Source organism: Heterocephalus glaber, unplaced genomic scaffold, assembly GCF_053883595.1.
Source record: "Heterocephalus glaber isolate CG9 unplaced genomic scaffold, H.glaber_assembly_v1.0 deba00000122, whole genome shotgun sequence".
Lineage (NCBI taxonomy): Eukaryota > Metazoa > Chordata > Mammalia > Rodentia > Bathyergidae > Heterocephalus > Heterocephalus glaber.
This window is the reverse complement of record NW_028258138.1, coordinates 25,265,457-25,284,647: the sequence shown is the minus strand read 5'-3', so window position 1 is coordinate 25,284,647 and position 19,191 is coordinate 25,265,457. Positions and strand designations below refer to the sequence as shown.

Genomic DNA, 19,191 nt, shown 5'->3' with positions numbered 1-19,191 from the left:
AGTTAGTGTCATGTAAATGAAAAAATGTTTCTACAATGATTTCATCTTTTAGAATATTATAATTAGTTCCTTTGGAAGATTTTATTTTTATTTGCTGGGAAATGTTTATAATCACAAATTAGTGGCTAAAGTGTAATAAACGTTGGGATCTTGAGTGTTTTGGCTCGATTCATGTTGATGCTACAGTATTCCACCCAGGGCTGCTCTGTAAATAAGAAAAAACCCAGAAAACCTGTATTATGCTTATTGCAGTTACACGTTGCCTAAATCTGATCTGTTATTATAATTGACCTGTTAGTTCAAACTGATTGTCATGCTCTACCCTCTTTCTATCCACCCCACCCTGGTCTTCAGTAAGTTTTCTCTCTGCCTCTCTTTTCTTCCATTAGAGGCCAAACTGGATGATCCTTCTGATTTTCTTTTGAATGTTCCAAATGGAGCATAAAATAGGTCTTGCAAATTTTCCTGCTGCATGAAAGAATCTTTATGGAATGAGCTACTTTTTATCATTAAAATGTGGCCCAAAATGAGCTTGCAACTTACCCTTGCTTTAGCTGAGACTCTATGGCTGAAGGATTATATTTTTTGGGTTTTGGTTTTTTTTTTGCCTTGGTCTGTAGGAACTGCAGGCATGACTGTTAATTCTGAAGGCATGCATGGGCTCCACAGCAGTTTATTTGCATCCAGCATTGTTTTGTATTTTAACTGGATTGTCAAAGTTGGTAGAGTTTAATTTTATTGAAAACTCAGAGTAATATGTTCTGTAAAAACGTTTGCTTTTCTTTCCTCTCCCATAGAAATGACTTCACCTGTTATAACTGTAAGGAATGCCACTTCTGATTACTCTGGAACATACAGCTGTACTGTGCAAAACAGAGTGGGCTCTGATCAGTGTATGCTGCGTCTAGATGTTGTTCCTCGTAAGTATCTTTTTTCTGTTTTGTTTCTGTCACCTTCATACAGCCTCTTTTAATTTAGTCAGCCAGGTTGTATTGAAGACAAGGGGATGGTAACTTTGATCAGAATCCTCTGTGGCTTGGTTATTTATTAGCTTTTCTAGCTCATGGGTAGGAAATAATAACTTTTATTAAGAAGGTAAAGTTGTGAAATCAACTTTTCAATATTTAGCCTTTATAAGTATGAGCAGCTGAGAACATTCTTGTTTGCTAACCACGATAGCTTTAAATAATAAATACTTACCTGATTTTATCATTTTTATGCTGGAAAAATAACAGTTCATAATGAACACTGTTTTTATAGATTCTCCATAGTGTATCACAAAAAGCTAGTTTCTTAAAGTTAATTAATATATGAACCAAAATCAATCTGTCATTTTACTGTGTATCCTACCTTCAGTGTCATAAATGTAGTTTTTTAAAAAACTAATTAACATCTTATTCTAGCTTCAAATAGAGCTGGAACAATTGCAGGAGCTATTATAGGAACTTTACTTGCTCTTGTGATCATTGGTCTTATCATCTTTTGCTGCCATAAAAAGCGCAGAGAAGAAAAATATGAAAAGGAAGTTCACCATGATATAAGGTAATTAAGTGACAGATATGTTTCTAAAGCATTAGTTCTCTGAAGCATGCTATTCTCCTATGAGAATTGAGTAGTGAGAGGGGCAGGGGAAAGGAAAGAAGGGAAAGGAAAAATGATGAGAAATGGAAAAAATGGAAATAAAGTCTTTGTAAATAGGGAAGGGTGGAGGGCATGAAGGGAAGGCTGGGAATGGGGAAAAAATAAGAACCAAGATGCATCATGTAAAGGTACAAGTTCCCAATGAGAAATGTAATTGTGTTGTATACCTAAAATGTACCAATAAAAGAATTTAAGAAAATAAAACAAAAACCAAAAAAACCAAAAACTAGTTGTGTCAGGTTGTCATGAATAATTTACAGAACTATTCATAGAGTAAGTTTATTTTCTTAAATATTCTAAACTAGTAGATCTTAACTAGAGTTGCACATCAGATCTTTACAGATCTTTAAAGATCTTACAGATCTTTAAAAAATAACGCATGAAGGAGAATGGGGAAAAAATAACCAAGATATATCATGTAAAGGTATAAGTTCCCAGTGATGAATATAACTGTAATGTATACCTAAAATGTACCAATAAATTTAATGAAAAAAAAACATGAATAAATAGTTTAACACCATGGAATTGGACATTTTATAGGTGTAGGTGGGATCTGAGCACTTAACATTTTTAAAATGACCTAAAAGTTACTCATATGTATTCTTTCTCAGTCCTTGGTATGAACATTCTTATGCCTAAATTCCCACTCTGAAAACTTAAATCTGCAAGGTTTTCTGCTAACGTCTTAAATAACTTTCATAGTAAAATAGGATTTTTTTTTTTCCTTTTTTGTGGGGGAATATATCCATGAAATAAATATGCCAGTAGGTGTTAATTCTCTGTCAGCCAGAAAGTGTTAAATTACTGTAACTAGATAATGTTCATCATTGATGCTAGGATATAAAACTGAGACTTGTTCATTATGAAACTGAACATTTTTATGAAATATGAAAATACATATTTCATTATGAAGTTGTACATTCTTAAAATGATGTATTAGGTTGCTCGCTTCAGCAGCACATGTACAAAATGATATGTTGGAGACAAATACATAGTTAATAACATGCGTGCTTCTGTCTGTTTTGTGTGGCACTCACTTTTATGTACATACTTCATACTTAAATAAGGCCCTTAGTAATGCATCATATGTTACGTAATTAAAACTTTTTAGAAACTTGTTCTTTTAACTTTTTGCATGGGGGACTTTGTTTTCCAGAGAAGATGTTCCTCCTCCAAAGAGCCGGACATCCACTGCCAGAAGCTACATTGGCAGTAATCATTCATCCCTGGGATCCATGTCTCCTTCCAACATGGAAGGATATTCTAAGACTCAGTATAACCAAGTACCAAGTGAAGATTTTGAACGTGCTCCTCAGAGTCCAACTCTCCCATCCGCTAAGGTAGCTGCCCCTAATCTAAGCCGAATGGGAGCGGTTCCTGTGATGATTCCAGCCCAGAGCAAGGATGGGTCTATAGTATAGAGCCTCTGTACTTTTCTTTGCTCTTTGCGTTTCTTTTCTTCTTTTGATGTATGAAAATCTGTTCAAGTTTAAATCTTGTTAATAGCTTCAGAGTATATGAAAAGTTATCCAGCAGCTGTTAAAAATTGTGCTTCACAAAGTTTTATTTGGTTGTCTTGAAACAGTAAAGACATTGAAGATAGTAAAGACGTTAACCATCTTTAAGAGGCTGATTTTAAAGACAACTGTTAATTTACCTGAGTAAGATGTAGCACTTTGTATATGGAATCATAGGTGAAGACCTCTATGAATTTACACACATACCACGTTGGTTACTTGAATCATCTGAAAGTGGTACTTTATAATTTCTACCATTATTTTTAATATGTTTGTCTCATTTATTTATGCTCCAACAGTGTCCCCAAGATGAGTAAAGAAACATAACTGGCAAAAATACTTAAGTATATTTGTACTTGTTTATACAGCTTCTTTGAAAACTCTAAATGTGTTTGGAACATCTCTAATAACAAAACATTATAATGTTTTAGAAATGACTAGTTTTACTTCCAAGTCATTCATAAACTATGAAATGATTTCTTGAGAATTGAATTTTTTTAAACACCAAAGGGACATAGTAAGTTTTCATATGCTGAATTGAAGGACCATCTGTTAGATTCAGTTAGAACATTTGCACCAGCTGTATATATAGATGGCACCATTGGTGCAGTATTGGGATAGGTTTATTGGATAGTGATCTGGTGCCTTGAGGCCTGTGGTGGTCTGTGGAAGAGGGGCCAGCTAGATCCCAGATGTAGCATTTACAGTTCTCAACCAAACACTTCAGGCTCTCACCTGAGGTTGTATGTATCTAAAAAGAAAATGTTATATTTCAGTTGTTATCTGATAATTATAGATGAAAAATTCCTAATTATTGATTCTAAATTTTAAGTGTGAGTTTTTAAGCCCTGGTTCAGGTTTTTTTTTTTTGGATGATGGTAACACATATTTTATGTTTTCAAAATATGTAATCCTACACTTATCCTCTTGAATGTAGTTTCTGGAGAATGTTTTTATCGTAGACTCAGTGATCAAATGCATTTTACACAAGTAAATGTCCTCCATCAGTTCTGTACTCCAGACTTGGGAGGATGTACAGTCGCTGTTGTGTGGCCAAGCGTGTCTTTGTATAGTTCCAGCCTGATTTGGTTGAGCTTTTAAAAAGTTTGAGTCTTAGTTTTGTGAAAGTGATTTATTCTTTAAAAAAAAGAAAGAAAAAGGGGTGAAGAAAATAACTCCTACCTGCCAAATGTGTTACAAATATTGTTTTAGTAGAAGAAAGTGAATTTATTGTATTTCCCTTAAGATTATGAGGGAGTGTGGATATGGTAGAATGAGCCAACAGTTTCTTTATAGCAAATAAGGTCTGTAATAAATTATTGGATTAGCTCTAAGACCATTTCCCTAGATTTTTGTAGGGAATTGGTTTCTGTTATCTCTGGGTGCTGTGGTGGTAAATGCTGCATTGTTAATTAATGTTGGTATGTATTGACGATTAGGCAGAGTGTTGTATACATTTTTAAAAGGTAAATCTAAGCTGAATGTGTAATGAATTAATGTACAGTTTTACATATTAGGAAGCATTTTTTAAGTAGGTTTTTAACCTTATGTAAAATTACTTTTTATACTTGTGTTAACATTTTCATCTGTGCCTTTTTTGATAGTTTAATTTCTGTTATGACTTTCTGGTGCCTATGAGCTAGCTATCACCTACTGGAAAGGTGCTTAGAGGTGAAGGTACTGTTTTTAAAAACACATCACTGTGACATCCTCTATTCTCATACTTTCAATCTTGCCTCTTCCTTTTTTATGTAACTTAAATGACAGTTGTTCATAAGAGTTTAAATACTTTAATGTCCCCAACACTCTGTTTCTAATTTTATAACAGTAACTATTTTTGAACACTAGACGTTGGCCTATTTTTAAGATATTACAAGAATAAAGTAGAACACAAACTTCAAATAGCAAAACTGTTTTAGTCTGTCCTATTACTGATTTTGTTATTGATCCAAGTAGAAATGACTATGGGAAATGAATATATGTAAGATTTTGCGTTCCTTAGACTTCATATTTATCTAAGGTTCAGCTATAAATCAGTCTGTTTCAGAAAGTATTTCAGTTCATATCCATAATCAACTATAATCTGAAAATCAAGCTTTTCAGAAATGACTTGGGTAACCTGATTTGGTGTGATTGATATTAGAGGACATAGTTTAGTTTTAGGCTTGTCTCCAGTTACTCTTACTGTAAATTTCACTTAATACAAAGGTCATTTAATATAAATAATTCCCCAAATCTCACTGCTAATTTTAGGTGAACCAGAGATTAAATATTTATTGTAGAATTACTGCAAATGATTAAGTAGTTAACAAAAACTTATTAGAGCATCTCAGTGAGAGAGCCAGTAATAACAGTCAGGGGTAGTACGTCATCTTCAAACCAAAACCATTTGATTCTATTATACATCTGAGAAATTTGGTATCATCATTTAAATTTACATAGGATAATTTGAAGAGAAGTGATACTGTGAATTACATATCTTGTGCTTTGAGTTTGAAGTAGTTTACAGGAATTTTTCTTACTGCTTTTCTTAATGTTTTCCTGTTAGAAAGCTCTCCTACCAAAGTCTCTTGCTGAATACACTGATCAGTTTTTCTGGACAAATTATTCCCTTTGAGTTTGAACTATTTGCCAAGGATTTATTACATTGGGAATATATCCTGAGTGTGTCTTAGGGCAAAGTTAATTTAAAAAAACCCAAGTCATCATACATAGAAATTATGGATGTAAAGAAATACTTGGTTTCTATTAAAAAGATAAGAGGGCCAGGGATTTAGCTTAGTGGTTCCACCGCCTGCCTTGCAAGCGCAAGGACCCGAGTTCGATCCCCAATACCCAAAAAACAAAAACAAAAGATAAGAAATTTATAATTAAGTCATGGAAATTTGGAGTGAGTAAAAGGTCAAGTAAGCCTGTTGATTAAATATAAGAATTCATTACCCACGAAGTTGGCTACCAAATTCTATAATATATGGCTTGTAAAAATAACTATTTTTGGTCTGTTTTTGTGTGCATGCAGCATGTAAATTTGAAGTTATGTGCATGTTTATAGTTTTCTAATTTGCATTTCAACAGTGTTTAGGGTTTGGATGGCTTATTCCAGTATGAACTGAAAAAGTCCTTATTTTATGTGTTTGATTCTTGATGCCTTGTATGGAGTAGTTTGTAGAAAATGTTGGCACAATTTGAACTTTTCAATGGCTTGTGACATTATTTTATATATGTATGTATATATATATGTATGTATATATATATATATATATGTATGTACATATATCTTTATGATGTTCCTGTGTTTAGTAATGTAAACATTCTGGGCAAGTTTTAATATTTCAAATGCCTTTGGGTAGTCCAGCAATAAAGGCAACATGTTCTTCAATAGAATTTCTTGTTTGCCTACTTTGACACTAAAATAGTACATAAGTGACCACAAACTCCTTATATAAATGTTACAGAGCAGCAGAGAATAATAAATTTGTGAATTGTAGGGTTTTTTTGGGGGGGCCGATCATTTACCTTATGGATAGTAACACTTGCCTCTTAAAGTCAAGTTTTATATTAATATCCCATTTTGTAATTTAAGAATATAGTGAATATCAGTTGGATTTCGTACTGACCACAGACACTAATATTTCCATCAAAGAAGTGCTTTGTATTCTCTGCTATCTTGTTTAATTATGCAGGTATTAAAAACTACAATTCACTCATCGACTCATTTTTATCCCTGTGAATTTTAGTGATAAATACACTTGTATCAGTGAGAAAAATATTTTGACACTTCACATTTGCAAAATAGAATATTGACAGTGTCAGTTTCAGATTTTGTATTTAAAATTTCTGACTTACATATACAATGGTGTGGATTTTGAAATTTGTAAGAACAAATTTGTTTAAAAAAAACAAAAACTTGCTCTTAGTTTTGTGACCTTGTGTACTTTTGAAATAAAATCAAGAGGTTCTCTGCCTTGTGGTGTGGCTTTATTGTGCCCTTCTTTAAAAAAGTCTACTAAAGCTTCAGTATATTATTTCTTACTGCTTTTCTGTATTGAAGTATCCTTTCCCAGTGCATCCTTTAAACAAGAAAAGATCGTACTAATCATACAGCAGTGAAAACATGTCAAATATACATATATTCCCCCACTCCTGTGTATTTATGTGACAGTACACAGTGTTTGAGATTGAAACTTACACAGTTCTGTCTTTTCAGATTTTTACAATATAAACTCAGAGTTTTTTGGATGAATTAAAAATGGGTATGCATACTTCTGTTAAGTAATACATATCTATCTTAATCTGTTCCTGCTGTTTTAACAGTGCCATGTACTAACTAGGTAATTTATAAACAACGGGAATTTATTGCTCACTGTTTTAGAAAGTCAAGGGTCCTGCTGATTAGGTGTCTGGTGAGGGCTTGCTTTATCCTTCAAAAATGGCACCTCTTGCTGTGTTCTTACAAGGTGGATGGAAAGAAGGAGCTTGCTCAAACCTCTTTTATGAGGCACTAATTCCTTCAGGACTTGATTTTCCAAAGGCCCTCCCTCTTACTACTATCACTTTGGGTTTTCAGGTTTCAACATAGGACTTTTTTAGTTGAACACAAATGTATTTCCATTGACTTTAGAAAAAGCAAGGATGGGCTATTAGTCCTGTAAGAAGACATGTTGAGGAATATTTTGTTTATACTAGGATTGCTCAATATCTGCACCATCAACATGTTGGGCTGTGTAATTCTTTGTTGTAGGGCACTGACCTATGAATTGTGAGATGTTAACAGCACCTCTGGCTTCTACCCACTGGATATCAGTAGCACCTTTGCTTCCTACACTTGTGACTTTGAAAAATGTCTCCAAACATTACCAAATGTACTCCCTCATGGGAAGTAAAGTGCTTCCATTTGACAGCCAGTACTTTATATTAATGTGGAATTTTTTACTCTGGGATCAAGAGATGAAATGCCCATGACTTAGAGTCAGTTGTGGTTGAATACTGCTTGCTACTAGTTATTGCACTTAACTTCAGTTTCCTAATGCTTAAAGTGGGGCTAAAAATACCTAGTTTACAATGAATGTTTGAAAATTTTAGAGATAAAATTATTATAATAATGAAAATTCTTTGTATTTATCTCTGGTTGCTGAAATGTTGACAATGATCCACTGGCCGTCAGAAAATTGAGATTGCAGTAAAATAAACCAAGTGAAATTAGTATAATTTAATGCCTTTAATTTAGAGCATATTTTAATTATGTAGCTCTAAAGACCAGATGGTATTTCTGATTAAAGAACAAATAGCAATCCTGATTAAATTGTGATAACCTTCAACACAGTAGTTTGTTATTAAATAAAAATGGTCTCGTTTATGTCCAAGGCATAATCAAATGTAATTTCACAATGGGATAATGGCAGCAGTGAAAAGATTGGTGAGCCAGTCCTAGAAACTAAGCTCAGATTCTTTTTTGGCTGGTATTTCCAAATATAAATGAATTGTTTGTTGTTGTTATTTAGATGACTTTTAAATTCCGTTAAATATTTATAGGGGAAAAAACTTCTGCCCTAAGGTAACTTGCAGGTAAGGAAGTTGTTAGGTTCTCCTTGATGATAGTTAAGAATTTGTGAAACTAATGAAAAGCAAAGAAATAAACCCCCATATATGTAACCAGGGTCTTTTAAGTTCTCGATTTTTTTTTGTACTGCCTAGCATGACAATTCTACCTCTGTAATACAAAGTGGGAGAGGTGGAAGAAGATACAGAAAATTTCAGTTTGATGTTAATCCCCAATGAAGTTTTAGAAGCCATCATGATCTTGTCTTTTCCCTAAGTCAAAACCAGGTCATTGTAACATGACACAAAAGGCTTCTCTCACAATTCCTGACATTTCACATTTCTTGACATTTCTCTATAATTTACTTTATCCATACCTCCAGATAATAATGCCTTTATATGAGTCATATTTGGTAACCAAGGGACTAGTTTCATGACTTTCTGAATGTGGCCTCCACAGCTGAGGAGCAGTCCCCCTTGTTTACTTACCCAGTGTATATTTGCCCTGCAAATGTTAAATTCAAACACACTGACTCCTTTTTTTTTTTTTTTGTGATTCAGCCTCTGCTTTTCACACAAATAATTGAATCAAGGCTACTTATGCAGCTCTCCCCATTGCCAGTATGGGTCTTTTATGACACAAATCCTTTGGTGTTCTGATTGTCTCACATGCTTAAGGCCTGAGGTGGTTTACATACCTCAATCACCAGTGCCTAACTGTATGACTTGCAAATTGTTCAGTAAATGCTGAATGGAGATTTAGTAAGGAAACTGGGCACAGGGAAAGGTATTTATTAAGTATGTGTCTTACGGTTAGCAAGATACCTGGTTGGGTCTCCTCTAAAAGGCACATGAAGAAAAGTTTGAGTATGTACAGAGAGGGGGAAGGCTACACTTGTATTAAAAAATTAACTTGCTCAAAAAAGAATGAGGTGGCCTGAGTCAAAAGGAGCTATCATTAAAGCAAAATTACTATAAAAATCTGGAGAATCTTAAATTTCTAAAGCCCTCAGATACTCAACCGAGTAGGTCTGGGGGTTATGAATAATAAACTCTGATAATCCAATTAAACCCTTTTCAGGTGACTGATTTCCATGGTAAGTCACTAATGGAATTTTTTGGGGGGAGGGGGTTCACAAACTTAGAAAAATTTGACTAGTGTATCTGAAAAATGTATATCCTTAAAAATGGTTGCCTGGTTTTATTGTAATATTTCTTGGTATCAAAACAAAGATAGTTGCTTTGTCACTGAAATGAAAACACCATTTCTTACAAGATTCAGTTCTCATCCAATTGGGTTTGTGACCAGAATTGTGGAAAGAATTGTTTATTAATTAAGGCACCACTGTACTAATTAGCCCTGTATGACATGAATGGCAAATTTCCCATCAGGTTATCATTTATAATTGGCTGTTTATGGTTCTGCCTTTTGCTAACCATGTAATCCTACTTTTTCCTAAATCCTACCACTAAAGAAGCCATCTCCAAACCATTCTTGTTTAACCTGACTTCTCCCTTCTGGATATTATACCTTGATACTATACTGTACCTTGGAGTGTCTCCTCTAAGCATATGCCATGCTTCTTAAAGATGCAGACATCTTCACCCTAAAGGTTCAAAACAGATTCTCAGTAATTTTTGGTTAACAATAATCACAGCAGCTCTGTGTTCACATTAAGCCACTGCCACATGAAACCCCATCATGGTATGTTTCTCATTAACTTACCTGGTTTATTCAGGTTGCTGGAATTTTTACTCAAAAGTTATATGGAATCAGTGCAAACTAAATCAGTGAAGAAAATGAGTTACCTTATACTTGAAAATAAGCTGTAGCTAGGTATGTGCTAGCACAGCTGTCACACACTATTTCAAGTTGAATATTGAAATTTTGCTGGCACGGTGCCTTTTTTTTTTTAAACTGTGCTCTTTTAATGTTGCTAAATAAGATATTTTCTCCTCTTACATAGAGTCCCAGAACTATCAACAGTAAGAATATTTCTAGGCAACAGAATAACCTTGCAATTCTGGGAGGGAGGACAGAGAGTATGATAGAGAAGATACCAGTGAATGCAATTTGCAAATGCTGGAAAATCATAGTTCTCCAACATTCACATTTTAATCAATGGGGACATTTTACGTGTTTACAGGAACAACATAACATAAAATTAAATAATTACATGAGTGGGCATGTAATCTCTCCTGTTTGCTGAAAGGTACTATCTGCTATGTTCAGGACAAGGTAAAGGTGCACTAACAAGGCTTCATGAATATATGTATGTATAAGTTTGATTTAGATTTCTTGTTATGGGCAAAGACATGATGTAATTAAATGGAAAAAATTTACATAGCAGTTCAAGTTTTACACACACAAAGTTTTTTTTTTTTTTTTTAATTGTACTGGGGTTTGATCCCAGGAGTGCTCTGCCATCCATGGCACTTTTTATTTTTTGAGACATGATCCTACAAAATGGCCCAGGCTGGGCTCAGTGTTGAAGTCCTGCATCAGCCTCCTGAGCCCAGGCCATAGCTATAAATGTTGATTTTTAAAAAAATTTAAAATGTCTATGATGGTTACAGGAAAAATATACCAAATTTTAAGAGATGAATTGAGGGTGATAGTTTTCGAATTTTCTGCAGTGTATAGATACTACTTTTGTATATCATCCACTTTAATACCAAGGTAACACTTGAAACACTGTCATCTCATCCAAGGTAGCCACTAACAGTTTAAAATTTATTCTGCTTATGCTGGCATTAATGAATGAGCCCATTGCAATGATTACTCACATGTTAAGAAATAAAAGTATAGTCCTGTCTTTCTATTTACTATAATAAATAATTTTAAAATTCAGCAGTATCCCAAGTGTCAGAGGAGATTCCTTTTTGAACCCTTTCACTGAAAAATTTAGAAAAGCAATCAAACAGACCTCTTTATGATCTAGTCATCTCTGTTAAAATATCATGTAGTAGAACTTGGGGCAGAACTGTAGGACTGCTCACAGGTACGGCATCTCACATAGAACAGTTCTTAACTGACTCCCTTTTCTGTTGCTGTGCTAAAAAAGTATCCATTAGGGCCACAAGTCAGTGCTTTCAAGATGGGCATAAATAAATGCTTTTCCTCTGCTTTTTCTATGCTATCAACTTGGATGGAAAATACTTAGGCTCCCCATGATTTATGATGAATGGAAGGATTCAGTTAGAAGCAGTGAGTATAATTGTTAAGTTTGGGATTTGGAGCTACTGATGCAAATCCTGGCTCAGCCACTGAGCAAATGAGTAATGATCTGTATACTTCATGAATATACATCAGATAAAGTTCTCAATTTTTTTTTGGTACTAGGTTTGAACTCAGGACCTTGTGCTTGTGAGGCAGAGGCAGTGGAACTCAGCTAAACCCCCGCCCCATCAGATAAAGTTCTTACCACAGCACTTGGCTGGTACTACACTTAATATGTGATGATTCTTATTAAAGATGTAGCTTGGGCTTGTCTCACTTATTTTGGTCTATAGTAGTGATGTGAAGGTAGTCTATGGGAAAAGAGTATTGTAGCACAGGATGGTTAATGTATGCTTCCTAATGTACTTGGACAAGTTTAAGGATGTGCAAATCTGAAAGTTCAGAGTGCTCCCAAAATAATAAAGCAGAATCAAGGAACAATGGGAGAAAATGCTTATTTGGTGAAAGATGGCATTTTAGAGGCAGTTTTGTTTTAAACTCATACACATCCACTATACTAAATATGGTGACAAAAATAAAAATCTGATTCTATGGCTGGGAATGTGCCTCAGTGGTAGAACACTTGTGTAACGTGTAGAGCTCTGGGTTTGGTCCCTAGCACTGTGTGTGTATGGGAATCTAGTTCTGTTAGCATAGTGCTTCAAAATTATACTAGGTTTTCACTTTACTGCAAAGAAAGCAAACTTTAAATGGGGATTTATACACTATGGATGCAAATTACAGAGAAAACAGCCTGCAGCAAAAGACCTACATTTAAGATTTTTTTTTTTGGTGGTGGTGGTGGTGGTATTGGAGAGTGAACTCAGGGCCCTATGCATGCTAGGAAGTCACTGTGCCACTGAGCTACATTCCTAGCCCCACTTTCATTTTTGATCAGTATATTTTACTATCACTTCCTTAGAAAAAGTTCTTGATGGATGATTTATAAGATGCAAAAGCAATATTTTTCAAGGAGTTTAATGAATCACAAATTAGCTATTTTTATGTTGAATTTTATAACTTGATTCTTAAAAGTGTATTGTCTGTATATTTTTGTGTGTAAATGCAGAGTTAGCAGAGTTAGAAGTTCTGTCATGCAATTAACTTGTCCATTTATTTCTGGACCTTAAAGGAATACTCCTCAGCTGAGTGTCACAGAGCTTGCATATAATCTCAGTACTCTGGGAGGCTGAGGCAGGAAGCTCACAAGTTTGAGCCTGGCCTAGGTACCTGGCAACTTAGTAAAAGCCTATTTAATTTTAAATAAAAAAATTGAAATGCCTGGGGATTTAGGTCAGTGCTCAGTCCCCAGTACCAGGAAGGGGAGGGGGGGTGGATGACTCACCATCTCACAGTGTGGTGTACACTGAGATAGATACTTGATGAAAAGACATTTCCAAAAGAGGTCTGTAGCTTAGTATCTAATAAAAAAATTTTAAAATAAAGGCACATAACTTAAAAATCATGTTTCAGAAAAGAATCAATGGAATAAGAAAATATTCCACATTTTAAAATCCTGACCATAAAAGGAGTATTTTTCATATCATAACACAATAGCATCGGAGTATAGAAGTAAAAGGTCCTGTAGTGACTGCATCTGCTGGAAGGATGATAGGTGATTTTGATTATTTGTCTTTGTACTTTTGTATATTTTTTTTCCTAAATGAACAGTACTACTTTTATAAACAGAAAAATAGAGGCCAGCGTGGTGGTACATGCCTGTAATCCCAGCATTCGGGAGGCTGAGGCAGGAGGATCACTGCGAATCTGAGGCCACCCTGGGCTACACAGTGAGTTCAAGACTAGCCTAAACTACACAGCAAGACCCTGTCTCAAAAACAATTTAACAAAAACAAAACTAGAAAAATAACTGACAAATGTTTGTTGTATATAATAACTGTTGTATGTTTAAGCTTTTCCATTACTGATAACAATGTGTACATGTAAAACTACAGGAAATCAGTGTTTTAGACTATAACCATTAATACTTTTCGTATAGAAGGGACATTATTATTTCCATCCAACCTTTAGCTTTGTAGTTGGAAAAACAATGTCTGATGCCCTCTTGTGGCCAATATATATATATATAATTTTATATATATATAAAACATTATATAATTATATTATTATATATATTGTGTGTGGGTCATTTATTGCTTTTCATTGACATCAGGTCTAGACTAAGAGAATACAAAAATTTTGTTTATTTTCTCCTACATGACAGTAATGTTCACACACTATTATTAACAACTTAAATGTAACTACTACTGACAGATCAGCGTTTGCAATCCCCTAGCTCCTAGAAGCATGTGTTCTGGAATTCCAGAGGTTGAGTTTAAAGTTCAGTAAGAGTCCCTGGGGCAATGTGCTTGAGTACTGAATTTCCTCATTTGTAATGTAAAGACATACTAGAATGTACACAGGCTTATCACATAGAAAGCATAGTTCTTCTCATTTTTGCTAGGTGAAATATTTAATATACCTGTATACATTAATATTGTAATATTATCCTGTGGTAATTTAGGTGAGTTCTATTGTCATTTTTATATGGATTTTCAGCCTTCATACACCTTATATAAATAAAATACATTGAACATTTGGTACTTGCCAAATACTCAAGTATCATCTCATTTGATTTTAAATACTTATTAAGTTCTATTATCTTCATCTTTTACACCTATTTCCACCCCTAACCTAAAATGTCATAGCCATCTTTTCTTATCAGTATACATACATCAATCTTTTTTGGCTCTATACTCTTACACAGTGTGAATGAAATGTAATCTTTCATTATTGAAATAATGCCACAATAAAGCATTTTTGAGCATCAACTTTTCCATATTTGTGGAAGTTCTTTGTTAGGCTATTATCAGTGAGGTGTAATATTTGTATTTGCTAAAAATCCATTGAATTTGTTTTAAGTGCTTTTTACTTTTTATTTTTCTTTTCTAAGTGTTTTTAAAGAATTTTTTTACCCTCCTATTTACAAAATAATAGTGCTCACTATAAAAATCTAAAAATTAAAATGTGCAATGTGAAAAATAAGTGTCTAGCCTTGTCTCCCTTCCCCCGCCTCTGAGGATATTTAACTACGAACAACACTGGGTATTCATTTTTTAAACAATATTGACACCCACCAATTTAATGTTATTAAAATAACATTTTAATTTTTGCGTTTTCAATAGTTTGTTCTCTATCATTACAAATTGATCTAACTTTTTAATGGTTTCATGATATTTTCCACATATTTCCTTGAGTAAATGTTCAAATTTTATCTCTTGGTGGTTGTTTTCTTTTTGAATCCCAAGAAAATTTTCAACAAATACTTTTACATAGATAATTATTCCCTTATTTAAGTACTTCTGTAGATAAATTTGCAGAAATACAGTTCCTTGGTTAAAGGATACACATTTCAACAAAGTATAACTGCCCTTCAAAAAGATTACATACCTTTAAATCTCTATTAATAATAGAGAGTAACTTACTTCCCCCGCACCCTTACCAATAATGAATATTATTATGCTTTTAAATATTTTTCACAGATACACAAAAATACAAAAATTCTACATATTTCTGGGGTACCATGTGATGTTTTGATACATGTATACGTTGTTTAGTGTTTAAACAAGGAGCATTAATCTTATGATCACCAAGATAAATCTTTCAGTTTGAATTATTTACTAGTGAAGTTGATACACTTAATGGCCAAGACACTAACATGTTACTATATATAGAAATGACACATTAAAAATCTAACATGGATATAAATGCTTTTCACCCATATTTAAGTTTTATGTATGTATACATATAACATGGTAGTTTCTTAGCCATACTATGATTATCAAAATCCTAATGGTATAAAATTTAAACAATAATTTCCTATAATTATGTTAACTTTTATAAGTCCTTTCTGTAGTTAGCTATTCCCTTTTTTTTTTTGGAATACCGGCAATTGAACTCAGGATCTTGTGCTTGCAAGGCAGGCACGGTGCCACTGAGCTAAATCCCCAGCCCCAGCTATTCCTTTTTTGAAGATAGGAACAAACTTGACTCTTATTTTTCTGGTTGTGTTTTATGAAATAAACATCAAACCACACTAATTTCAGTGATGCATCTGCTAAAAGTGTTAATGCTCTTGTTAAGGATTAAATATGTTTCTATTTTGGCTCTTACAATATCCTTACATTTGTGTGAAAGAAGAACAAAGAAGCCAGGAAGATAGCTTAACGCTATTAAACTGGGAAACAGGTAATAGTTTCTGCAATGAATAAAGTACATACATTTTATAAATTTGTGTTTGTGTTGACAACTTGTATGAGTCAATGTCATAATGAGACATCTATAATGCAGGGATATTGTGATTCCCTACAGCAATATTAACTGCTTCGTCCACTAGACTACAAATTCCAGAGGTATACAGAAAAATTTGGCACAAGGATTATTAACGTAGTATACATGTTAAAATCACGAAATATTTGATAATAAAGTTAGACTGTGATAACTTTGGGCATTAGTACTAATTCTGTGATCTTTCCTTTTGACCAATTGGTACAGTTTGCTTTCTTATCCTAATTCTTGTCCACTGTGTCGTATTGTCTTTTACCATTTGATTTATAATTCAAGCAAATAACACAGCTAAAAATTAATTAGTCCTCTTCTCAGAAATATCTGTAGTTCCTAACAATTAACTCATTAATATACTTTGCTGTCCTGTTTTCTCATTCACTTAATCTTTAGTTTCCTTTTTTTCAAATATTGCTCTGATACTCAGCCCTTCTCATAAGTTTCAAGGTTTGGTAGATTTTATATACCATGAGATAATTAACAATGAATCTCATGGAGCCTAGGGTTTTAAAAAAGCTTAGCTTATCTGTACGTCAAGGCATTAACTGCTTAACCTTCTGTGATCCTGAGCATTTTTAACTAATCTGAGAGTTCTTAGCTAAACTCAGATAAAAATGGTAATTGGCCTCCTGGGGTTATTATAATAAAGTATTGGCACATACAATAAAAACAAACTGTTTACAATTACCTGTCAAATAAATAGAATTGCAACTACTTTACAAGATAAAATGCACATGGTAGGTGTAAGTTTTTTCTCCCTCTTTTCATTTATCAATTATTAAAAAACTGATAGCTGAATAAAAGTCAGCATAAATGCTTAGTTTGAAATCATTTACTTAAAAATTAAATACCAGGAGATAAATATTGTACCCAAAACCAGAAATGAGCACTTTAGTATTGATATAATAGAACTTACAAAGTTTTCAAACATTCATGTCTAAGTGTAACCTCTAAAATTTAAGGCTTTGAAGTCATATCTATAAACATAAAAGCAAATGGAGAATTAAATTATCTTCCAGATGGGTGTGGTAGTGCATACCTGTAATCTCAGCACTTGAGAGGCTGTCAGATAGTTTAAAGCCAGCCTCAGCTAGTTTGGGGCAAGCCTGGACTACAGTGAGACTCTGTCTCAAAAAGAACCCAAATCAAAGCCATTATGTACACTGTTACATTAACCACCTCTGCTTCAAACAACCTCATAGGTTTTCAAGCTGGAATTATGTAGCCATGTTTGTCTTCATTTAATGAAATCCTGGAGTTATCTAAGAGAAAAATATTGAGTCCTAGTTCCTATTGACTCCTAGCCTAGTTCCTATTAAGGCATTTGAGAAGGGTTTTGGCAAATTTTTGTATCCCATGCTTACTACGAAACCTAACTACTGAGACTGAATTTCATTAGAAACAGATTGGAAAAGCCCTACTGATGAAAGCTTTACATAAAAGTTTTTATTTAAATTTTAGAATAAGATAAAGGATAGAGTTGAAAGAGCAGTCTTCTTCTGGTAGTCAAATTCAAAATTAGCATTTACTCCCAGGGATCCTGTCATTTAATTGTTAGCACTAATAAAAAAGAGATTTTGTCTTAATTTGGAAGAATGCTCTGGTTACTAGGTGTATGTCAAAAATAATGTTCCTAAAAAAAAAAAAAAATAATAATGTTCCTTCTTGAGAGTGGCTATTATGCTTCTGATTTTCCCAAAGGCTTATACAGTATCTGCAACACAGGCAGATTAACAGAACAAATGCTATCTGCTAACTGTGATATAAATACTTGAAGCTTTCCACCTTTATACCAATTTGCCCATAAGTCTTATTATCACCATAGAACTCCAGGACCCATAAGGGAACAGTGGAACAAATGAGTTAAACTTGTTTTTTAACCTTAAAATGCCATTGCGATGCCAATTACCACTAAAAAAGGATTTAAGGGAAAAAAGTGGACACTGCATTATGGTTTAGAAAAATGTTAATGTATATAGCTTGACAGAGTACCATAATATTAAAACTAGTCTCCATGGTTTAAAAATGAATCTCCCCTCCAAATTAATTTCCTGATCAAACTGCAAACACTGTAAGTTCTACTATAAGAGCTGGCTTGTTTCACACAATTGAGCTATACCTTTGTGATTTTTTGCCCTTTTCTGTGTTCTACACTTCAATAGTACAGTTTTTTGAAAAAATGACAGGAATTTTTGGAATAGTCAAGGCCATTAAATGAGGTATTAGCAGGTTGTGGCTTTCTTAAAAACAGAACAATTTAAGATAAAAAATTTAATGAGGGCCAGGGATTTAGCTCAGTGGTTTCGCCACCTGCTGCACAAGCGCAAGAACCTGAGTTCGATCCCCAGTACCAAAAAAAAAAATTCAAAGATGAGAATGGTGAGGAAAGTATTGCTGATCTGTTTTTAAAAAACTTAGCTTTGGAAAAAAATAGCCAAACTCTTATGTTTCTCTTTTTTTTTTTGTAGTTCAAACTTACTTACAAGACTGATGGGATTACTGTGGTGTAAGTGTGAAGGACTGCTGAAGAATCTGAAGTACTGTACAATTTGACTTTAATTTATACCTCTAGGAGACACTTAAGTTTTTTAAATCACAAGGCACAAGAATAGAGTGGCTATAAGAACATTTCTGCTTTATGAAATGATGTAAGACATGTAAGTCACATGTGGGTCAAATTATGATGGGCCAAATTTTTGATTAGAAAAATCATGGTCACTTTTATATTTAAAAGATATTTTATATTTATATTTTAATTAGCTACCATGAACAAATTTCAGATTTTTTATATGTATATTTTGGCATGTGGCCTTTGGGAAGGTATGGTTAATAAAGTTAATTTTTTAAAATGAAACTTCGAAATTCTTATTCTCTTTGCTAAATATCTTAAGTACGAGATATAATAACCCCTTTGCCGTTTCTTTCATTTTT

At 33.6% G+C, this 19,191-nt stretch overlaps 1 protein-coding gene across 4 annotated transcripts in view; it reads left to right on the top strand.

Moving 5' to 3' along the window:
- Cxadr (CXADR cell adhesion molecule) overlaps positions 1-19,100 on the top strand; it is a 53,819-nt gene extending 34,719 nt beyond the window's left edge. The window contains exons 5-9 of one of the 4 annotated variants that reach the window (XR_015452220.1): positions 798-920; positions 1,404-1,542; positions 2,798-2,981; positions 13,606-13,706; positions 18,729-19,100. Coding sequence is in view for 3 of the 4 variants with exons in the window: in XM_004842207.4 (XP_004842264.1) it covers positions 798-920; positions 1,404-1,542; positions 2,798-3,062 (527 nt within the window). In the remaining variant the exon portion in view is untranslated. Of the gene's footprint in view, positions 1-797; positions 921-1,403; positions 1,543-2,797; positions 7,123-13,605; positions 13,928-18,728 lie in introns of those variants that run through there. The other 3 variants (XM_021256124.2, XM_021256125.2, XM_004842207.4) reach the window with 3 other exon arrangements.
- The last annotated feature ends 91 nt before the right edge of the window (positions 19,101-19,191 follow it).